Here is a 24877-nt window from a genome sequence, read left to right on the forward strand (position 1 = left end):
GGCACAAACTGTAGCTACTGGGACTGTAAAGTATACTAGAATATACTCCTGCACTCATTATAACATTTGAACATGCAGTTTTCTCTCCCTGCTGAGGAATACTGTGAACTTACATTTATTGTGTGAGATGTTTAAGAGGTTCTGTCAAAGACAGTTGTTGAATACTAATATGACAACATACCTGCAGTCTCGTCTTTACTATAATGATGAGTTCACTATCCAGTGCAGTAACAGATATTAGTTCATCTTAAAATGTGGACAGAAAACCACAGAAACATGTTGAAGTTTTAAAAAATGAAAGTGACCGTTAACACTAACGTTAGCTACGTTTCTTTGTTAATATCGCAAAGTTAGCTAACTTATTTTAAAATTAGTTAACTCAAAATACTTAAATATAGATGAAATAAATAAACTTGTTTTGTCTTGGAAAAGAAAAAACTAGAACGAGTATGCATTCACATCATCAGTTCTGTTTGTTTATTTTACATCAAACATTATATAAAATATGAAGGTGCTGACTTTACACGAAAATCCAGACATAATCTATTTGTAGTCAGCTGAGAAACATAAGTGAAGCCTCGACTGAATTCAGAATTTATCTCATTCTTTCTGTTTGTTACAAGCAAATATTTATCTTCTATAATATGAGAAATGGCTGGTATTGGTTTTAATCATGGATGTATAAAGAGAACTGGATACAGAGTTGGAGGCTCCCGTTCATTCCTATGAGAGTTGCTCAGTGGAGCATGAAGCTAAAATGGATTGACTGCCGAGTGATAAAGTACCCGGATCATCCGGTGATCTTCCTCATCCATTGGGTCCATAGAGCAGGAGCAGTAGCATTTCCTTTAACTCCGCCTCCCAGCCCTCGCTCCAACCTCGGTCTGTGTCTCATTCACATGAACGGAGGAAGGAAGTAACTCTGGATTCAGCTATTAGTGCATTTTACAACTTTTAGGACCTATTGATTTAAATAAGGGCTATTAGAGTGTTCATACTGGGAAGTTGATTCACCTCAAAATAAACTATCCGCTGAGGTACAGACGTCTCTTTCCCAATGTAAGTCTATGGGAAAAAGGCTTTTTTTGGCCCAATGGCATCACGTGACTGACACTGAAGTTGTAGTACCGCCGTTTGGCCACTATGAAAATTGGCATCGAGGCACGGCGCTCTTCCTGAGGGCTTGGTTTTAATAGGGTAACTTTATTCATTTCCACTGTTATTTAGAATAAGTGGAAATAAGAAAGATCTATTTAAATGTGTTCATCTACAGTTATGTTGTCATAAACTGAACTATTCTGCAGAGGCATTTTGGGTTCAGAATATATGAATGAATAAAAAAAGACAAAATAAGATCCAGGTCCAGGTGGTGAACCTCTGTGGATTATCAGGACACGGCTGATCCTCTCAACACATCCACTTTTCTGATCACTCAGACTCTGACAGAGATCACTTCCAGCTGATGAGAGAAGAAGAGAACAGAAGTCATGAATCAGTGTTCATTGAGACTCCCTTCATCAGCTGTCAGTCAGTGATGCAGCACACAGTTCATTTATAAAACTATCATTGGCAGAACCAACCTCCATATCTCCGCTCACTACTCAATATCACCAACAGTAACCGCAATTTATGCTCTAGCAAATTCATTAGTATGGTCGTTCCTAAAGTCTGCACCTCCTTTGGTCGTCACTCATTCCAGTTTGCTGCTCCTAGTGACTGGAACGACTTATAAAAGATACAAAAACTCCACACCCTCATCCCGTTACCCTCCTTTAATAACTCATTACAAGAGATAGTTTCTGATCACTGCTCCTGAATTTACCTCTCTGGAACACAGCACATATATATACATATATATACATATATATATATTGTTGTATATACTGTATATATTGTGAAATTTTAATTTTGTCTAATATTTTATTGCACTTATCGTACTTATGTTCTATGATCTAATATCTTGTATGGCCTTGCCTTCTGTTGCTGCCTCTTGAACCAGGTCGTCATTGTAAATGAGAATTGGTTCTCACTTGACTTATCTGGTTAAATAAAGGTAAAATAAAAATAGAAATAGAACATCCAGTATAAAGAGCAGCAGGGACTTCAGTCTGTGTAGCGTAGCCGGCTTCCTTTCAGCTCTCATGTTAACGTATTGGAGTGAACACACTGAGCTCAGCACTCACAGACCTGCAGAGACTTTGGGCATCAAGTCTGTAGATTTCACTGAAGTACACAGTGGAAATAAACTGCTGAGAGTCCTGAACGCATCATTACTGCAGAATCAGAGAGACATTCACTGCTCACTTTAATGATGGATTTACTGCTGTTAGGGTTCAAAGGTGTTAGAAAACAAGGTCTCAGTGACATTTGAATTACAAATGAATACTGGACTTCAGCAGAGGTTCTGGTCTGTATAAAGACCACGTCATGGTTACTAAATGTAACGATGGTTCTATGAAATAAGAGCCAGAGATTTGAGGCTTCAGTCAGACTGATCTCAGAGCTGTGACAAAGATGAACTGATTATTGAGAGAACAAACACTTTCTGATCAGATTTGATGGTATGACAGTTTGATGGATGAGGACCACTGTCTCTATACATGTTGTGATGCTGTCACCTGTAATCCAGCTTTATATCCTGGAGACATGAACACAACAACAACAACATCTTCTTCACATCAACTCTAACACATTATCACAACATGCTTCTGGCTGATCTGATTGGCTGACTGTTCTCCTCTCACAGCTTAACTGAGGAAACACATCACAACAGTACGGCTGAAACCAGCATGGACCGACTCCGACCCTCTACTGACCTCAGAGTCTCCAGTCTACAGTTTGGACTCTTCACAAGATCAGACAGCAGCTTCACTCCTGAATCCTTCAGCTTGTTGAAACTCAGCTCCAGCTCTCTCAGATGGGAGGGGTTGGACTTCAGAGCTGAGGCCAGAGAAGTACAGCTGATCTCTGACAAACTGCAGCTCCTCAATCTGAATAAAGAATAAATGATGAAGATAAAAAACACTTTATAATCCAATCAAATGTGTTCAGGTTTTAAATGTGTAGCTCAACATTACTATGTCCTAATCAATGAGCTTTTCCCTAAAATGAGTAGTGTGACTTTGTCATTGTGTTATTGTGGATCATCATAATGTCAGCCTTCTACAGACATCATCCAAATGTCACCACAACATTCATACACCTGTCATGTCAACACACATAAATATCATGCTGCTGATCTCTGTGTTCATCTATGTGTGTGTTCAGAAGGATCAAAATCAATGATCAGACATTATTTGTGGAATACGTTGAAATTAACAGAAACCAGAGAAATATTTGTACTTCATGAAGTAAACTTGATCAATGTAAAACAAAACCAATATTAGTTCACAGGATCTTCTGTATCCAGATGTGACCATTTACCAACAATGATAAACATTAATTATCCACTAACGGTGGACATTTTCGACAGTTTCTTAAAGAAACACAAGTATTTTGTGACTGAAGACTGAATTTAGTTAAAGAAACATGAAAATATGAAGAAAAGGACATTAACAATTTTATGGATATAAGTTATGTTTGTACATAAATTAGGTTCAATTGTTAATTAAACCTATAAGTGTCATGATATCACCTTGGCAGCCTAGTTTTCCTTGTGTTTCCTCTGTTTCCCTGCCCTTTTGTCTCCTGTGTGTTTTTCCCTGTTTTGTCTAGTCTGTCAGTGTGTTGGGAGGTGTGGCCTTCCTCCTCCTCCTCCTTCTCCTGGGCAGGCACTGCGGGAGCAGCTGACAACAATTATCCAATCATCACACACACCTGCAGTATATCTACACTGTAAAAACTCTAACTCGTATTTGTTGGCATGACAAAGCGTTTCAAGTTGTTAAGACTTTGAAATATACGTTATTAACATTTGAGTCAAACATATAAGTCAGTCCAGCAAATCAGACATTAAGTTGGCGTCAAAACCATTAAGTGAGTTCATAATACTTATATCTCTCAGTTGTGAACACAAACTGTAGGTTGCAAGTCAACACAAGGGGCGAAAGTTCAGATAACTCTCGTGTCTTTGTTGTGAATGGAGGGAAAGACAACTTTCAGAGTTGAAGTTTGAAGTACTCCGCCCCCCAGTCTGTCTGTCTGCACCGGAGCTCCAGGCTGACTCCACACAGGTAAGTTTAACTTATTTTTCGTTTGATATAGTTGAAATTGTGTCATATTTGTATTCAGAGTTATATGGTGTGATACATTAACAGATACGGTAGACATTACCATGACAACAGTTAACGTAAACACTAGTAACGTTAGCTTAGTTAAGGACAGCTAGCGACTAGCTGATGCTAGCGAGGCTTGTATGGACAAGAAGCTTTCAAACAGGGAGGACGTTGTTTCTGACTGGTTAGTCTGAATGGTATTAATGTGTTGTAACGTTACGGTAACGTGTCGTCACGGTAACGTGTTGTTACAGTATTACAGCTACAGGGGTAGTTAGCTGCGTCCACATGTCAACGGCTAAACTGCGCTAACCGTTAAGCTGTTAATGCTAACGGGACATTGTGGTGACTTCTAGACGATGTTGGTGAGTAACTGTAGTGTAGGTGAGTAACTGGTTGTAACGGTAGTGTTGTTGTTTGAACTAAAGTATACGTTAGTTAACTGAATGCTTCATGTCTTAACTAGAAAGCCACTAGGAGAGTTTAGACCTCCTCAAGGACAAATGCCCGTCGCCCGTAGCGGCCACAGTCAAGTCCGTCTGCCCGTCTTCCGCCCCTCCGGTTAACACTATTAGCTCTCTCAGCACTATTGCCTCAGATGCACTGACACAACGGGCCGATGGTCGACCGACGGACAGTTTGGGGCCGTCGGTGAGCGTCCGTCGGCCTTGTTTTTACGGTGTGCCCCACAATTAGCTATATTAGCTCTATTAGCTCTGTTAGCACCGTTAGCCCGGATAGCCACCGCCATTTCGGCTCTGCACCTCCATGTTTGCTTGTGAGGTCTGAGTGGAGGAGTGGAGCAGTGGAGAGCCATGTGCAGACTCTTTGCATAAGCTATTCTAAAAATGATAACTTCATAACTCCAAATGAATGGGACAGAATATTGTATTAAATTTGTCAAAATACTGTCAATTCCAGAGAGCAGTCTACTGTTTACAATTACATTAAATTTATATGTTTAAAACTTATTAAGAACCTGTTTGAGCGAAATTAACCACATCATTAATTATTCTACCACTGCCTGCTTTGCTAATTTCCAGCAAATTGTCACCTTTGTCTTTCAGATTGAAATGAATGCAGTCACAGAAACTTTTCCGGATTTTGCTGCTTTGGTCCATTGGTGGAATTATGGACAATGAGGTTTGAGTGAAAACACACTTTTTTCAATAAGACTGAGCAAAAAATGTGCTTCTCATGCTGTCCACAAAACACCAGCAGATGATGGCATGCCAATTTGATAACCAAAGTCTTTTCAAGCCAGTGTTACATGTGGAGAAAGTAACTGACATCAAAACACCTTCTTTGGATGATGTCCTTTTGCATTTTAGGTCTTTCAAGCTTGTGGAGAACATCTATGCAGACACTGAGATTTTCGATCCTGAGGCTCTCAACAACCATCATCCATTGACTGCATACACAGTGGGAGGGAAGATACTGGTGACCCCAAAAGTGTGCCTGCTGCATTGAAGGGACGCAGAATGGTGAGTATACTGATTACTCTTCATAGATTGAGTCTGTTGCTTCTGCTCTCGTCAATAGGCACCCTGTCTTCAAGAACCGGGCAGTGTAACGGGGTATGATGGATGGAAAATGAGCATAAAATACAAACTTGGTAATTACAGGTCCAAGCTACGTAACGCAGGCTGCACTGAGGTCAGCATTAACCGGAGAAGAAGCGGTGAAGATGATGGTGCAGGTCCTTCTTTGAAGAGAGCAAAGCGAGGGGAGATTAACTATGTTCCTGACCACCCAGATACCCATACTGATGACTCGCTGGAGGAGGAAAGACTAGCTCTGGTTGAGGAGTTAAAGAAGAGGAATAAGAATGTTGCACTCATAAAGCAACAGATGGAGGTGACATTCTCCCTGAGGCGCAAGGAGATTGTGGAGCTAGTGCCTATGGTGTCAGAGGTTCAGGAGCGGTGGCCTGCTCTGTTTTACGAGGCAGAGGTAAGCAGCTGAGCAAATAATATGTTATGTTGTGTTTCAGATTTAGTCTTTGCAAAATAAGAATCTGAAGTTGTTTACTTCCGTTAACCCTCATCCTACCAACTGGGGTACTGGCAGACCCCAAAGGTATACTTTTTGTCATATCTCACATGTTTTGTTCTATCATTTAAATTTTTCATCACTTTGTCAATCAATTTGTTCCTTATGACTTCATATCATTGTTTTCTGTTTTAATTAGTGACTTTTAAAAATACCAATGTATTGGGGTCCTGGGGGTCCCACCAAAAGCACCCAATTGCAGCCTATGCAGTTAAAATAGGTAAAATATAATAGATAAATCAAATGTTTGCCAAGAGTCCTAATTTATTATTAGTGTAATTAATGTCATCCTTCAGATGACATTAATTACACACAATAATGTTTTGAGATGGCATAAGTTAACATGGTGCTATGATGGTTGTTTCTTACAGTAGATTATTCTTGTGGTCCCCAGGATGAGGGTTAATAAAATACATATTTTAACATGAGGATGATGTTGAAATTGTATTGACTTTGTATTTGACATTTACGTTTGCTGTTCTGTTCTTCAACAGATCAGGGAAGAGTTTCTTCGGCTCACCAACAAGGACCTAATAGACAACTTCGGAGCAGCCATTAATCAGCACACTCCTAGGCTCCTTAAACTCTATCGGGCTAGGCGGACAGCTTTCCCGCCTGAGATGGATCAACTCCTTAACAGACTGGATGAAGAGGTGAATTTTTAGACTTAATAATCTCATTATTCTTGACATTATGGAAATAAATGTATAAAAAGGATTTTTTTTTTTTTTTTATAAAGCTGCACTAATCAATATTTTTAAATAAACAATGGGTCAAATGTAAGGTGTTGCTCATGGTGACAAACCATCAGAATAATCCCACTGTACACTACCTAAAGGACAGACAAAGATAGCGACAAGGTGGTGAAGAAAGTGGAACACCTAACAGCTAAAAAGCCAGCTATTTATATCAGTTAAAAGGAGTAAATCTTAGACTTTCATTCAACAGGTATTTGCTGGATGTGGAAGAGGACAGCTGTTTGCCACATAATCAACCTTATAAGGCCATAATATATCAAGTGTGTGATTGTTTCAGTCTGTTGAGTCCTGCACCTAAGTGGGCAAAATAAATAAAAAAATAAATGCAGCTTTAACACAAACTGTGAAGCATGTTTCCATGTTTGTTCTTAGCTTTCTTCATGTTAGTTACATCTTGGTGTAATTTTTCTCCCAACCCTTTATGTTTCAGACATCTGACATCACAGTACATCGACACACTGCAGCCTTGAAGGGCCTCCCCTTGTATCTCCGTGACAGTCATGAGAAGCTGTTCAGGAACTGTCTGGTGAGTGGTTATTAGTAGAAAAAGTAAATATTTATTATTATTCTGTTATTAAAAATAGACTCTCTTTGACTTCAACCTTTGCCTCTCTGCCATTTTGTCCCATTCTAGTCTATCCATCCCAGTATCCTCCTTGTTTTCTTTATCTGTCCCAATGCCCACAGCGTCTTCAAGAGTTGTACTTTGCTGGCTATTACTTGATGTAATTTCTTTCATGTATATGGGGGTTAATTTTTTGGTTGCGGGGTATGAGATGGAAATATTTAACCCTAAGATGATTCCTTAGGTTGTCTAGTTTTATATGAGACAGTATCTTCACTCATTTTCTGTCTGTCATCACAAGGCCACTGACCCAGAAGAGGAGCAGACGAAGGGCCTCATCGTGGGTATCCTCACTGTGTTGGAGGATGATGACAGTTCAGCTCCTGCAACAGTCATTAATGTTGCTGTTGTTGTAGAAGAAGACATCGTCCTCCAGGATCTCCCTGACCTGCCAACGGCTTTTGCTTACCTCTTTGGGCTGATCTACGCTTTAAACCTCCAGTACCCAAAAGAACTGAGGTACACATTCGAAACCATTCAGAAAGTTTTCATAGAACTTGGAACTGATCTCTCTGCAAGGGTCCGATCCTTCAAAAACAAACTCCTTCAGTGAATCCACCGAGTTAGCTGATAATGTTGGGTCTGGGACAGTTTTGAATTGCAGAGGTTCCTGTTGCCCCTTGTAGAATGATGTAAATCTCCGTTGCCTGAGATGGATCCCCCTCTACCTCTTCTGCTTTTAAGTTCACTCTCTCCACCTCTCCTCTCCCTTTTCCTGTTTCTCCATTTCTCTCGCCATCTTCTTTCCTCTCTCAATCGGTCACCTTAACTTGTCTAACTTTCTTACTTAATTTGCATATTCTCCCGTTCTCACTCAAATTCTGACCTCTAAAACTCTCCCCTTCTGTCCAGCCAACACGATAACGGTCTCTCTGCAACTCACAAACTCTTATCTACCTCTAACTCCTCTTCTATGTCTCCCTACCTGCCCATCTCTTGCGCTCCAACGTGCCTGAATGCTTTTATCCTATACATTTATCCTGCACCTTACTGGATATTGTTAACCACGTTACTTATGTTAAGATTGAATAGTGTGTAAATTGATGACACACACAATTGGGCTACCTTGGTATTTTATTGTTAAACAGTTTTATTAGATTGACAGTTCTGGATCACAATTGTTCTGTTTGGAGTTCCATTTCAACCCATGAGCTACTTCTTGTGGTAACTCTGAATCTTCTTATGTTTTGTATTTTATCATGGTTTATTACACGGCGTTGTTGAATACTCGATTCTGATTGGTCAATCACGGCGTTCTGCGGTCTGTTATTTCTTTATAGCAGACCGTTGCTGTGGGCGCAGCTCTGATGTCAGACTCTGACAGTCCGTTTTGTGTCAAATTATTGATTTCTTCAGTAAGTAACCGTGTAATAAGCGGGATAATGTACAGCTAGTGGGTCATTGTTGTGAAAGAATCCCCTTCAGTGCGATGCCGCTCAACGTTCCTTTCACAACAATGACCGGCTCGCTGTACATTATCCCTTACGTAGACGAGTGTACTGTTTTTAGTAGTCTCACTGTCGAAGTGCTGACTTTTCCCTTTTAACTTTATCTTGCTAAGCTCACAACTGCTACCTCATTGTATTATGGTGTTCAATATGTGATTCATACTAGTATATAATGTTAAAACACAACTTAAGTGCTTCATGTTATTTAAGTGCTAAGACTGGGACAGTTGTGGGTCTCAGCAGTTACTTGGCCTTGTTCTAAAGGATTGGATAGGCTGTGTTTTAATGATTAAAAAAAGAAGTTTTGAAGGTAGATGTTGCATCTGTAATTATTTATACATTTGATGGGTAGTTATTGGTCCTAATTTATATATTTGACTTACCTTAACTGTTGCAGTGCACAATTTGAAGTTACTCTAACCTATTCCACTAAATTAACTCAACTGAAATTAAGTGGGTACTATGTACAGGTTTAAGTTACTGCAACTTGAGTTGAGTTAACAGAAGTAAGGATTCAAAGTTGTTACAATATGAAATTATAAGTTACTGCAACTTGAGTTGAGTTGACGGAAATAAGGATTCAAAGTTGTTACAATATGAAATTAGAAATTACTGCAACTTGAGTTGAGTTGACGGAAATAAGGATTCAAAGTTGTTACAATATGAAATTATAAGTTACTGCAACTTGAGTTGAGTTAACAGAAATGAGAATTGAAAGTTGAGCAAACTCAAAAGCAAAACTTAAAATGTTATGTTTAATTGCCCAATTTAAAATTCTGCTGAAGTTTGTTACCTTACAATTTTGAGTTCTGCTAGCTTTTTTTTTTTTTACAGTGTACCCCGGTCTTCCTGCCAGTCATCGCCAGATCGTTCCGTCGCCCACAGTGGTACATGACGTACTCAGGCTCTCCTTGTATTTTGCTTCTTGACTTTGCTCATGCTCGTTTTTGGATATTTGGATTCACCCTGTTTTGTTCTCTGTTCAGGTCTGTTCACCTGTCAGCTGTTGCTGCTTCCTGGTCCAACCTGCCTGCTCACTCCTACACGCTGCTCCTCCTCGACCTGGATCCTTACCTTAGTTACTACCCTGCCTGTTCACTCTCCGACGTCATTCCACCTCTCGGAGCTCAAGTGGATTCATCTGTTCCTCTGGAAGGATTCCTGGACACCCCCTCCCCGTGCCCCCCGTTCCGTGAATTAAGTATTGACTTTATTATTGCCACATTTCGGACCTCCAGGAACCCCAGCCCTGTTCACAGTTCCTTTAATATTATTGTAATAAATTATATTTGTTACACCTTTAAAAGACTTGTGTCTGCATTTGAGTCCACGCTTTTGTTGAACCAGAACATAACAATAAGATCTATGATAGTAACAAAGAGTCAGTGAATTGACCTCAGAGTCTCCAGTCCACAGTGTGGACTCTCCAGAAAACCACACAGCTGCTTCACTCCTGTCCCCTGCAGGTTGTTTCCACTCAGCTCCAGGTATCTCAGATGGGAGGGGTTGGACTTCAGAGCTGAGGCCAGAGAAGCACAGCTGATCTCTGACAACCTGCAGCTCCTCAATCTGAATAAAGAACAAATGATGTAAGATTAGAAGACAACGTTCCTGCTTGAAATCATTCAATGTTTAATAATCTGTTCAGAGCTGAAGAAGGTTTAGAACGTAGAAGTTTAGAAAATCTAAACTCCAAATACCTGAAGCCAACAGGATGCAGGCTAAAAACTGTAAAATACAAAAAGTGAAACAGAGCTCTTATTAATATTAATGACAACGTGCTGCTACTTCAATAAAGACGTAGTGACTTCACCTCTTAAACTCTGACAGCTCCACCAGTGGATCCATTGATACAAACTCATGTTGTGCAGCCAAACAAATAAAAACCCACAGAAATTGATTCAAGATTCAACTCAAGATCTCAAAGTTTCCAAATATGTCAGGATGGATTTTGGGGAAATGTGAACAAAAGATATATAAGATAAGACATCTACAATATTATTTTAGGAATAGTGGAGTCATAAAATCAAAGAATCTTCAGTTTAAACTATTCAGTCAGTATAAGCATCATATAGCTTCATAAAATTCATAGAAAAAGTAAATACTGAATATATTTATTATTGTCTTATAACTGAAATAGAGATTATTTATTTACTCTTCATATTTATGTATTTTTTTCAATATAAGTTCTTTAAATAAAACATTTTGAAAGTCAGGTGTTGTGATACATTAAGGTTTTAAATATGTAGCTCAACATTGCTCTGCCACAGTCAATGGACTAAACCACTGAAGAAGAAAACGTACTTTAGCATTAAGATACTCAAAGTGAATCAGTATAATATCAGCCTTGTGTCTGCAGTTTAGTGTCACCATAACTTTCACATCATATTAATCTCATTACAGAAGTAAAAAATGGTGTCTGACCTCAGAGTCTCCAGTGTACAGTGTGGACTCTCCAGAAAACCACAGAGCTGCTTCACTCCTGATTCCTCCAGCTTGTTTCTACCCAGCTCCAGCTTTGTCAGATGGGAGGGGTTGGACTTCAGAGCTGAGACCACAAAGGCACAGCCGAACTCTGAAAAACTGCAGCTCCACAATCTGAATAAAGAACAAATGATGTAAGTTTAGAAGACAACGTTCCTGCTTGAAATCATTCAATGTTTAATAATCTGTTCAGAGCTGAAGAAGGTTTACAATGTAGAAATTTAGAAAATGTAAACTCCAAACACTTGAAGCAAGCAGGATGCAGGTTAAAAACTGTAAAATACAAAAAGTGAAACAGAGCTCTTATTAATATTACTGACAACGTGCTGCTACTTCAATAAAGATGTAGTGACTTCACCTCTTAAACTCTGACAGCTCCACCAGTGGATCCATCTATACAAACTCATGTTGTGCAGCCAAACACAAATAAAAACCCACAGAAATTGATTCAAGATTCAACTCAGGATCTCAAAGTTTCCAAATATGTCAGGATGGATTTTGGGGGAAAGGGAAGAAAATCAGGCAACAAAAAAATCAGTGAAAAGTACATTTGCTACTTACACAACGTGGGCGCTGGGCATGAAAATGACAACTTCGTCGGTCTGAAACTGTGCTGTGCACCGCTTTGAGCTGGGTGTAAGATAGGGCCCTCAGTGTGGATCAGTATAATATCAGCCTTATGTCTGCAGTTTAGTGTCACCACAGCTTTCACATCATATTAATCTCAGTACAGAAGTAAAAAATGGTGTCTGACCCCAGAGTCTCCAGTCTACAGTGTGGACTCTCCAGAAAACCACACATCAGCTCCACTCCTGAATCCTTCAGGGAGTTTTCACTCAGATCCAGCTCTCTCAGATGGGAGGGGTTGGACTTCAGAGCTGAGACCAGAGAAGTACAGCTCATCTCTGACAAACTGCAGTGCCACAATCTTAATAAAGAATAAATGATGAAGATAAAAATCACTTTATAATCCAATCAGATGTGTTCAGGTTATAAATGTGTAACTCAACATTACTATGTCCTAATCAATGATCTTTTTCTTAAAATGAGTAGAGTGACTTTGTCATTGTGTTATTGTGGATCATCATAATGTCAGCCTTCTACAGACATCATCCAAATGTCACCACAACATTCATACACCTATTCATGTCAACACACATCAATAACATGCTGCTGATCTCTGTGTTCATCTATGTGTGTGTTCAGAAGGATCAAAATCAATGATCAGACATTATTTGTGGAATACATTGAAATTAACAGAAACCAGAGAAATATTTGTACTTCATGAAGTAAACTTGATCAGTGTAAAACCAATATTAGTTCAGAGGATCTTCTGTATCCAGATGTGGCCATTTACCAAAAATTATAAACATTAATTTACTTTAACAACTAACAGTGGACATTTTCTACACTTTCTTTAAGAAACACAAGTCTTTTGTGACTGCAGACTAAACTTAGTTCAAGAAACATGAAAATATGAACAAAAGAACATTAACAACTTTATGGATATAAGTTATGTTTGTACATAAATTAGGTTTAATTGTTAATTAAACCTATAAGATCTATAATAGTAACAGAGAGTCAGTGAACTGACCTCAGAGTCTTCAGCCTACAGTGGGGACTCTCCAGAAAACCACACAGCGGCTTCACTCCTGAATCCTGCAGGTCGTTTTTACTCAGTACCAGCTCTCTCAGATGGGAGGGGTTGGACTTCAGAGCTGAGACCAGAGAGGCACAGCTGTGCTTTGACAACCTGCAGCTCCTCAATCTGAATAAAGAATAAATGATGAAGAAAAAAATCACTTTATAATCCAATCAGATGTGTTCAGAGTTTGTCATTGTGTTATTGTGGATCATCATAATGTCAGCCTTCTACAGACATCATCCAAATGTCACCACAACATTCATACACCTATTCATGTCAACACACATCAATAACATGCTGCTGATCTCTGTCAAGTCTGGAATTAGAGGATCAATATCAAATCAGACTTGTTGGACTTCATTATTTCATTTATTACATGGCCTTCTTCTTACTGCATCTGGTAGCTAGGTAGAGTAGAGTAGGTTTATGTCATTTACAGGAAAGGTCCACATTTGTTCAAGTGTGTCTTAAAACCACAGCCACATGTTATATGTACATTAAAATAATGATTATTATTATTATTATTATTAGTTATTGGTGGCAGTAATCATTCCTCCTGTGACGTGGTCCCTTCATAACACAACTACACTGTAAGAACTGACTTCATAAGTTCAACTGAAACTAATATGAAGATTCAGCAGTCTGAGTCTGACAAAACAAGTGGGTGTTTACTAGGGCTGGGACGATTCAACTATCTCCCGATTCAATACTATCACGATTCGATATGTATTGTGATTTTTAAGTATCGTTATTCTACAATTGTTGTGATTCGATTTTGCGATTTATTGTGATTTTTGATAACTTTTTTAATACTAGACCATGGGAAAAAGTTGAATCATACACTTCTAAGGACTTTTACTTTAGAAAATATCTAAAGTAATCCAGTAAAAATGTTTGATTTTCAGCATGTTTGTAGTCAGAGATGTCCTGAAGTCAAATATATCAGTCATTGTCAGGAAGTATTTATTAAATTTTTTCCAGCAACCAAAAATTCAAAGAATAAAGACATTTCCCTCACAAATGAGTGGTATTTTCTTCTTAATTTAAAAGGGACATGTAATGTTTTATACTTCTGGTGAATATAATCAGTCAATCTTATTTCCATATATGTATTTTTTATCTACAGTTCCCTTTGATAACACATTATTTTGAAAATCGGACGTAATCACATGTGTATACTTCCTCTCACTCCTCCAAGGTGGTCTCTAGCTCTCCCGTCAGCTCTGTTCTCTTTATACATCCATGGTCAGCTCCATCGGGGCCGTTTGAATGCATTTAACAGAAATGTCAGTATATGGGTGCTCTGCAGTTGTAGCGTCGGCCCATTTGACCACGGAGATGAGAGCGACTGCCGGCTCGACCGCACGTTACCGCGATACGATAACGTTTCCTGTCCATGATATATACTGGAAAAACAAAGTTTGGAAACTTGTGTTTGGTGGATTATTTCTCTGTTGTTACAATGCTAATTGGCATTGTATTTTACATCATTGGAATGCCTGTTTATTTGCCTTCACAATGATGTCCAACTTGTAAGGATCATGCATTTGTGGGATGAGCAGCACAGCTGATTATGTGGGTAGCGCCCAAGAAAAATTTGCCAAAATGCTCTGCCAATGGTAAACAGTGTATTCTCATAAGGCTACCAGGAAGCCTGCAATGACTGCCCTTCACCGTCAGGCCCATTTGCACTGGTGTCGACAACACAGACAATGGAACCTGAACATGTGGGGGAATGTCATGTTCAGTGATGAGTCCAGGTTCTGTCTGCGAAAGTTGGATGGCAGAGTCAAAGTATGGAGACGACGTGGAGAACGCTATGCTGATTGTTGCACCGATGGAGTAACAGCTTTTGGTGGGGGCAGTGTCCTGGTGTGGGGCGGCATCTCCCTCACTGGCAAAACAAGGCTTGTCATCATTGAAGGCCATCTCAATGCAGGGAGATATCGGGATGAGATTCTGCAGCCAGTGGCGATCCCATATCTCCACAATCTGGGACCTAACTTCATCCTCCAAGATGACAACGCTCGCCCCCACAGAGCCAGGGTTATCACAGACTACCTCCACAATGTGGGAGTAGAGAGAATGGAACGGCCTGCCAAGAGTCCAGACCTCAACCCAATTCAACACTTGTAGGATCAGCTTGGGCGTGCTGTACATGTTAGAGTGACCAACACAACCTCGTTGGCTGACCTGCAACGAATCCTGGTTGAGGAATGGAACACCATCCCACAGCAACGTGTGACTAGGTTGGTGACCAGCATGAGGAGGAAGTGCCAGGCTGTTGTGGCTACGTATGGATCTTCCACCGCTACTGAGGCTCCTGACGGTGTATTAAATGAATAAAGTGTAAAATTGCCAATATGTCTTGTTTGTTCCTTGTTACTGATAGAGAGTTCAATCATCCAATCCACCAAACAACTCAAAACAAGAGTCAACACCAACAGGAGAATACACTGTTTACCATTGACGGAGCATTTTGGCAAATTTTTCTTGGGCGCTACCCACATAATCAGCTGTGCTGCTCATCCCACAAATGTATGATCCTTACAAGTTGGACATCATTGCGAAGGTAAATAAACAGGCTTTCCAACGATGTAAAATACAATGCCAATTAACATTGTAACAACAGAGAAATAATCCACCAAACACAAGTTTCCGAACTTTGTTTTTCCAGTTTATATTTCAAAACCGTAAAAAAAAAAAAAAAATGTGATACATAGGTAAATCTATTTTTTTTCCCCACCCCTAGTGTTTACCAAAGTTACAGACTGTTTAGTACCAAATTCCCTCTTTGTGTTACTGGCTGTTTCCTGGTTTTAAAGGCTACATTACAGTAAAGTGATGTAATTTTCTGAACTTACCAGACTGTTCTAGCTGTTCTATTATTTGTCATTTACACTTTGTCATGAGATCCACATTACTGATGATTATCAAAAATCTCATTGTGTAAATATTTTGTGAAAGCACCAATGGTCAATCCTACAATATCGTTGCAATATCGATATCAAAGTATTTCGTCAAAAATATGGTGATATCTGATTTTTTTCCAAGTCACCCAGCCCTAATACATATAACTCAGACCGATTAGTTTAACATCAACTTTACAGGTCATTTTACACAGAACAAGACTGTGGATTTTGTCCTCATCTCATAACACTCAGGTTATACGGGGATTTCTTCACAGACAGAAGGAATGATGACAGAAATCAATAACTCTTTGAATGTACATATGAACATGAGAGTATTGTATTCAGATGGACTTGAAAAAAAATATTAACCTGCAAATAATAGGAATAACTTAGAACCATAGAAACCTGTAATTTGATGGTGTCGTTCATAATCATCACTTACGTGCCTTTAAGTTGGTGCAATACGTGTTTGTTGAAGAGTGCTGCACCTTCAGACATGTTCAAATAGAGTGCTACAAGAATGAGTCCTAAAACCCAGAAATGAGTCAGCATTTTAGCACTTCCTTTTCCCTCTTCTGGAAGTCAATGAGTTTTTAGTTAGATGCCTGAAATAAGGTCTGTGGTTAAAGGTCCAGTGTGTAGGATCTGGCGGTATCTAGCGGTGAGGTGAGAAGATTGCAACCAACACAAGAATGTCCCTCTCTTGATTAACATTTGCTCCTCACATCAGTGGTTCAGCTAATTTTATCTCACACACACTATAGAATGTTGGACGCGCGACACGTTCAATATAATTAAACTTTGAATAAACGAGCAACCAGCGCTCTGTGCAGCAGTGTGGGCGGGGCTTCAAGGCTCTGCAGACTGAGTCCAGCATGTCGTCCACAGCGGGCAGACCACTGCTTCACCGGTGTAATCTTGAGTAAGCTGTGACCTGTGCGTGTTTTTCCCCCGTGAGTAAGGCGGTATTTCCCCGGTGTCAGACTTGATACTAACAAATGACACTAATAGCGGTACCTCCAGGAAAATACCTCCGATAATTAAATCCATGCTCTACTTTATAACCGTGGTGGTTGTGTCAAAGCAAGCAACTAATACACCTATTTGGAAATTACCTCCGCTAAGTGTATTTCACCAATGTTTCTGACTGTGAGTAACAGCTACCGGGGTATGTTTTTTCCTGTGAAACAGAGTGTATTTCACCGGCGTTCCTAACCGTGAGTAGTCGTGATTTGGGTGTGTGATGCAACTATGTCACAGCAGGTGTATTGCTCAGGACCCAAGGAAGCACAATGTTGAGTGTGGAGTTGTTTGTATGAGCAGTTCTCGAGAAAGCTGCAATCAGCAAAACCACAAGCCAAGTATTCGGCCCGTTCTGAACAGACATGCTCTGAACGGAAACTGCACTGTCTGGATTAAATTAGAAGAAGCAGAAACGAGAAATCAACTCACACCCCCGCCTCGTCCTCCCAGCCGCCGGGAGGCTGCTTCGCCGGGAGTACGGTGTGCGGCAGCTCCAGGAGACGTACCCCCAGTTAGCAGTTAACTCAAATTCAGCCAGTGCAAACCCAGCACCAGGGCTCTGATCCCAGGACCGCCCCGACTCCCCGCAAACGTTCTGTTGCTGCCGTTACACCGGTTGGACCCAGCGCTCCAAACGGCCAGCTGATCTTATGTTTTTTTTCATTTGTTTTACCAGGTTCACATGTCGCCTCCATCACCCAAAAAAAAATAATAAAAAACTGTAAAATGTAACAAATATTAGAAATAAATTTAATAAATGTGTTCATTAACTTGACGGCTAGAAACACAACCTACTGAAACATTTTTTGCACTCAACATTTGAAACAGCTCAAAGAACATCTGTGACAAAATACAACTGACATATTTATGTAATAAACACGTGGAACACTTATAAGAATATTATATTTTAAGAATGATTTTATAGTGTGTATATTTGAAGAACTAAACTACTAATCTACACTGATCTATAAAGTTAATCACATCTGGACTTACTTAGCTTTTCTGCAGTTCTTCACAGCTGGAATCAGTCTCAGTCGTCCTGCATCTGTTGTGTTGTACTTCTTCAGGTCCAACTTATCTAGAACCTCCTCTGACATCTGCAGCATGTAGGCCAGAGCTGAGCAGTGGATCTCAGAGAGTTTCTTCTCTGATCTGTTCTCTGACTTCAGGAACTCTTGGATCTCCTGATGTACCGACTGGTCGTTCATCTCCGCCAGACAGTGGAAGATGTTGATGCTTCTCTCAGGAGAGATATGATCTCTGTTCATCGCCTTCAGGTTTTTAATGGCTCTCTGGATGCTTCCTGAACTGCTCTTTGTCCGACCCAGCAGGCCTCCTAAGAGCTTCTGGTTGGACTTCAGAGAGAGGCCATGAAGGAAGCGAACAAACAGGTCCAGGTGACCATTTTTATTTTCAAGGGATTTTTCCATGGCTCTCTTCAGGAAGACATCCAGAGATGGGCCACGACTATCACTGTTTCCAAAATACTTTGAGATGTTCTTGAGAAAAGACTTTGGGTCTGACATTCTGTGCTTGTAGTCTTCTCCCAGGAAGGCTTCCAGTACCTCTGTGTTGCTGTTTGTGTAACAGTGGAACATGTAGACTGCAGCCAGAAACTCCTGAATGCTCAGATGAACAAAGCAGTAGACTGTTTTCTGGAAGATCACACACTCTCTTTTGAAGATCTCTGTACAAACTCCTGAGTACACCGAGGCCTCTTTGACATCAAGACCACACCGCTCCAGGTCTTCTTGGTAGAACATGATGTTTCCTTTCTCCAGCTGTTGAAACGCCAGCCTCCCCAGCTTCAGAAGAACTTCCCTGTCAGCCTCCGTCAGCTCCTGTGGACTCGTCTCATGTCCCTCACAATACTTCTGCTTCTTCCTCTTTGTCTGAACCACCAGGAAGTGTGAGTACATGTCAGTCAGGGTCTTGGGCAGCTCTCCTCTCTGGTCTGTAGTCAACATGTGGCCCAGAACTGTAGCAGTGATCCAGCAGAAGACTGGGATTAGACACATGATGTGGAGGCTCCTGTATGTCTTGATGTGTGAGATGATTCTGCTGGACAGCTCTTCATCACTGAATCTCCTCCTGAAGTACTCCTCCTTCTGGGCGTCAGTGAAGCCTCGTACTTCTGTTACCCTGTCAACACATGCAGGAGGGATCTGATTGGCTGCTGCAGGTCGGGAAGTTATCCAGACGAGAGCTGAGGGAAGCAGATTCCCCTGGATGAGGTTTGTCAACAGCACCTTGACTGATGACTTCTGGGTAACATCAGACAAAACCTCATTGTTGTGGAAATCCAGTGAAAGTCTGCTTTCATCCAGGCCGTCAAATATGAACAGAACTTTACAGACAGCGAGCTTCTCTGCTGTGACCTTCTGTAATGTTGGATGGAAAACATGGAGCAGCATGAGAAGACTGTACTGCTCATCTCTGATCAAGTTCAGCTCCCTGAACGAAAGCAGAATCACCAGACTGACATCTTGGTTTTCCCAGCCCTCTGCCCAGTCCAGAGTGAACTTCTGCACTGAGAAGGTTTTTCCAACGCCAGCGACGCCGTTCGTCAGAACGACTCTGATGTGTTCCTGTTGGTCAGGTAAGGCTTTAAAGATGTCCTGGCACTTGATTGGAGTGTCATGGAGGGTCTTCATCTTGGAAGCTGTCTCAAGCTGCATCACCTCATGTTGGGTATTAACCTCTTCACTCTGTCCCTCTGTGATGTAGAGCTCAGTGTAGATCCTGTTGAGGAGGGTTCCACTTCCTGTTTCATCAGTTCCTTCAGTCACACATTCACATCTCTTCTTCAGACTGATCTTATGTTCATCTACAACCTCCTGTAGAATACTATCTGCTGAAAGAGAGAGACAAGTTTGAGACAAAACAAAGAAACTTATTATATCCAATGCTAACATGAAAATATCAATATAACAACCTATAAAGAAGTAGAGGTTATAAATTCATCATCCCTTCTTGAAGTCAAAACTAACATCAAGGTGATTTTTATATTTATTGTTAATAGTTTTTATTTTTAAAGATAAGTACCAGAAATGCTCATTTCTCTCTCAGCCTCTGACTGTATGGTGGTGTACATGTTTGATTGACAGCAGAGGAGGCGGAGACTCAGCTGCTCGCCAGCAGCTCTTCATCTAAACAACTCACTGTGGCTGTTCCTAGCTCCCTGTAATATTTAAAACTGATCAAATAACGCGTAATATGTTCATGTCTTGTTGTGTAGACGTGTATTTACTGAATAGCACCTCTAATAACCATGAATCTCGTTGATAAATACACTGTGTTTCCTATAGCTGCTTCCAAATAAAAGTCCCCCGCTGATTTTCAGCATTAAATAAATAAACCTCCGATGTGACTACAGCTCAGCTCGGTTTGTCCTCCAGTGGTAATGCATGTATTCATGGCTTGGCACAACGCAGAACAGAAAACAGGAAAAGACAAAGTAAACAAATACGTATACTGAAATCTGAAACTTACCAGCTGAGTGCAGACAGTGTTTTGTTAGCAGAGGAACTGAAGTGACAGGACCCTGTTAAACATCTAAACTAACCAATGTTGATATTAGATATTATATATTAACACTTTTTAAGATGTTTAATGTGCTGCAACTGACGAGCTAATTATCACTCTACTGTAGCCTGAAAACTGATGTTAGCAGTGCAGCTTTCCTCAGTGGGTGTTTGTTTGGTCACTTGTTCAACGTGTCGCTCTGCAGGACCAGACGTGTGTTTATAAGTTAGAGAAGGAGACTTTAGCAGGAAAGCTAATGTGGGCTGTTGTTCAAAGTCTGTGTCTCTTGTTGTGTCTCAGGCTGTCTGGCTGTTAGTCAGTGTGACTGTCTATCTGTGATAGAACAGTGATGTTGTTGCTTCACACAGAGTTTAATAGTTCTCCATCTTCATCTATGCAGATGGAAAACAAACATCATTCTGATTGATTAATGCAAAGACGGAGTGCTATCATAAAAACAAAACATAAAAATATAAATGTATTGCTTTTGGGTTCAGATTTTCTCTCAAAGGAGAACAAAGTACAAGTGATGCAGAGCAGATATGTATGATGGAGACGATCTTAAACGGTTGTCACAATAATAGTCAGTGTATTAAAACAACAAGTCCTGTTTTCAGACATGAAGACATCATCAGACAGATCTACAGTCTTACTTTGTACAGTGCTGGTCTGACTGGCTGTCTGCAGTCCAGGTCTTGTTCTGGATCTGGACATCAGCTCCTCCACAGAAGCATGACTCCTCTTCTTCTCTCTGTGGAGACACTACTTTATTACTAAAATTATTTGTTGATTGTTGGTGAAAAATATCCAGACTTGGCCGACACTGAAGCTCAGATGGTCACAGAGAAGAGTTAAAGTGTTGTTACTTTTCTGTTTAAATTCAGCATTCAGTCTGTAATGAAAATGTTCCTTTATTTTAACTCTCCTGCTTTAATAAACAAGAATTAGCTGCTTTTCCTGTCTGACTGTCTTATTAAACATTTAGTAATCTGGCTGAAGTTTGTTAAACATTAACTGCCTGCCAGTGGTGATATGAATGGAGTATAGAATTTCAACATTTGCAATATAAATAAACATGCTTTTACACCAGGGATGTTTGTTTTTCACCTTCAGAAACAAGATGTGGTGCAGAGAATCTAAGCTCAAAGGTCCACATAATAATGATCCAAAGCTTTCAACAGAAAGCTCTGAATCATTAGTAAGTGGACCTTTGAGCAGAGTTTTCCTTCACCATATTTTACATATGTAGTGAAAGAACACACTCAAACCATCAACACATATAATCAAGGTGAGCAAATATTTTCTACAGATGCTTGTTCACCACATGTTACACAATTATGATGTGCACTGATTCAAGATGACACCCAGTAGGTCCTAACAGCTGGTTTTAGGTGAAGTCAAACCAACAAAATATTTTGAGGACAAACTTGAGAAAATGAATTACACATTTGAAGCACATTCTTCCAGATTTTGAATAGTCGCAGATCTTTAGACCATTTCACAGTTGTTAACGTAAACATTCCAAATGTGTCCCAGTTTATTTCCTGTTGCAGTGGATCTGAATGAAAAAAATGATTTAAATTGATGATAAATTGTGAATTGGAGATTTTCAGGTGTTTTGCTACAGAAATACCATCAGTAGTTTGTGTGTTTGTGTGTGGTCCATCTTAGGTTGAAACAGTATCTGCACTAATAGTTCTGCATCAGGAATATAAATCTTTTAGTCTCAATGCATCATCGTCCACCAGGTCAGCTTATAGTAAAAACAGTCTCTTACTTTGTGTCTGAGGGTCCAGGTTCATTACCGAAGTCTGGAGGTCTACCTTTGGACCGGTCACTCTTCATAGACAGACAGCTGGGTGCTGGAGACTCTGCTCTCTGTCTGTACTGAACTCTGCAAACACCAAGATGATTTTATTCATATTGCTTGGATCCTTGATGAATTCTCTTTTTTAGGTCATTAAGGTAGCTCTAAACACACAAACTACTGCTACTGTCGACAATAACGAGGGTTAAAGGTTTGTAGCCATTCTGTTAGATTAGATTACATCTTTTCTAAGTGACTGACAGCTGTCGCTGATACTAAGAGGAAGAGTTTATTCAATGATTTTGTTAAATTTTAGTTGGCAAATACATTTGTGTAGAAATTTGAATATACAAACACAAAATCAACAGAAAACATGGTATTGTCAGAGGTAACTAAAAAGGAGTCCTATAAATGAGTTAGCAGCAGTTCTCTTACTTTGTGTCTGAGAGTCCAGGTTCATTACTGAAGAACAGAAAATCATCTTTAGACTGATCACTCTTCATAGACAGACAGCCAGAGACTAGAGACTCTGCTCTGTCCTCCTCTTCCTCCACACCATCACTCATCTTCTGATCTGAAGTCAGTCTGAGAGGTGAAACAGGAACACTGACTGTGAGCTCAGAACATTTAACGAAAACAAGTTTGTGCAAGAGTGGCCAGTCTGAGAGAACAGGAAGTAACACACACACACACACACACACACACACACACACTCAGATAAACTCTGATTGGCTGCTGCAGGTACGCACATATTGCGAGGGCGTCCCGGGAAACCACAAAGTGGCAGCGTCATCACGGTAAACATTAACTGCCTGCCAGTGGTGATATGAATGGAGTATAGAATTTCAACATTTGCAATATAAATAAACATGCTGTCACTTTCTGAATCTATTTTATGTGTTAACAATAAACACTTATAAAACAGGGAAACTGTCTCTTACTTTTCTGACTTCTTTAGTCTTCCAGTAGTTATAGTTTATGCAACTGCTGTCCACTGGAACAGAGAAATTCATGACAGGATCCAGCTCATGAGTCATGACAAGAGACGGCAGAGACACGGATTTAAAGTGAAAGGTGTACAAGTTTATTACTAAACATACAATAACCAAAAAAACACAGTGAGGTGATGATGTGTGTGAATCAGTGTTATCAGTTTGTCAGCAGATGGATGAGTGGTTGTGTGGTGAATGAAGGGTGTAAAACCTAATCTAGTAACATAGCCAAAGCCAACCAAACAAGAACATGGTGAACGTGGTGTAGGAATGGAGAGATCTCAGCTTTATGTTTAAATTATGTTAATAAATCTATTTAGTATAAAACTTAAGTATTTTTTCTTTTCTGTTTTCTTTTACAGACTTATACAAATAAAATTCTTCTGCCAACAGGATGCAGGTTAAAAACTGTAAAATACAAAAAGTGAAACAGAGCTCTCATTAATATGAATGACAACGTGCTGCTACTTCAATAAAGACGTAGTGACTTCACCTCTTAAACTCTCACAGTTCCACCAGTGGATCCATCTATTCAAACTCATGTTGTGCAGCCAAACACAAATAAAAACCCACAGAAATTGATTCAAGATTCAACTCAAGATCTCAAAGTTTCCAAATATGTCAGGATGGATTTTGGGGGAAAGGGAAGAAAAGATATAAACCCGGGAAAAAAAGTTTGGAAATTTTAGTTTGGTCGATTATTTCTCTGTTGTTACAATGCTAATTGGCATTGTATTTTACATCATTGGAAAGCCTGTTTATTTACCTTCACAATGATGGCTGACCTGCAATGAATCCTGGTTGAGGAATGGAACGCCATCCCACAGCAACGTGTGAACAGGTTGGTGACCAGCATGAGGAGGAGGTGCCAGGCTGTTGTGGCTGCGTATGGATCTTCCACCGCTACTGAGGCTCCTGACGGTGTATTAAATGAATAAAGTGTAAAATTGCCAATATGTCTTGTTTGTTCCTTGTTACTGATAAAGAGTTCAATCATCCAATCCACCAAACAACTCAAAACAAGAGTCAACACCAACAGGAGAATACACTGTTTACCATTGGCAGAGAATTTGGGCAAATTTCACTTGGGCGCTACCCACATAATCAGCTGTGCTGCTCATCCCACAAATGCATGATCCTTACAAGTTGGACCTCATTGTGAAGGTAAATAAAAAGGCTTTCCCACCATGTAAAATACATGCCGATTAGCATTGTAACAACAGAGAAAAAATCCACCAAACACAAATTCCCAAACTTTTTTTTCCGAGTTTACAAGATAAAACATCTGCAATATATATTTTAGGAATAGTGGAGTCATAAAATCGAAACAATTCCAGTTTAAATTATTCAGTCAGTATAAGCATCATATAGCTTCATAAAATTTATAGAAAA

The 24877-nt window shown here is 39.9% G+C and overlaps 1 protein-coding gene across 1 annotated transcript; it reads right to left on the reverse strand.

Annotated features, from left to right (window-relative positions):
* Positions 1–1101: 1101 nt before the first annotated feature.
* LOC119502229 (NACHT, LRR and PYD domains-containing protein 14-like) lies at positions 1102–23138 on the reverse strand. The gene is made up of 10 exons (XM_037793070.1): positions 22929–23138; positions 22464–22580; positions 21332–21437; positions 18155–19995; positions 13176–13349; positions 12336–12509; positions 11522–11695; positions 10493–10666; positions 2817–2990; positions 1102–1459 (listed from the first exon to the last, which is right to left on the reverse strand). The coding sequence occupies exons 1-10, from the start codon at positions 23057–23059 to the stop codon at positions 1450–1452; spliced, it is 3075 nt and encodes a 1024-aa protein (XP_037648998.1). The 5' UTR covers positions 23060–23138; the 3' UTR covers positions 1102–1449.
* Between the last annotated feature and the right edge of the window lie 1739 nt (positions 23139–24877).

This window comes from Sebastes umbrosus, chromosome 14 (assembly GCF_015220745.1).
Source record: "Sebastes umbrosus isolate fSebUmb1 chromosome 14, fSebUmb1.pri, whole genome shotgun sequence".
NCBI classification, from domain to species: domain Eukaryota; kingdom Metazoa; phylum Chordata; class Actinopteri; order Perciformes; family Sebastidae; genus Sebastes; species Sebastes umbrosus.

Coding starts and splice junctions, on each gene's coding strand:
- LOC119502229 (XM_037793070.1), bottom strand. CDS start 23,059: ATGAGTGATGGTGTGGAGGAAGAGGAGGACAGAGCAGAGTCTCTAGTC. Junction 13,350..18,154: donor AAGAACTGCAGAAAAGCTAA/GTAAGTCCAGAT, acceptor TTCTTTATTCAG/ATTGAGGAGCTGCAGGTTGT. Junction 11,696..12,335: donor TGTAGACTGGAGACTCTGGG/GTCAGACACCAT, acceptor TTCTTTATTCAG/ATTGTGGAGCTGCAGTTTTT.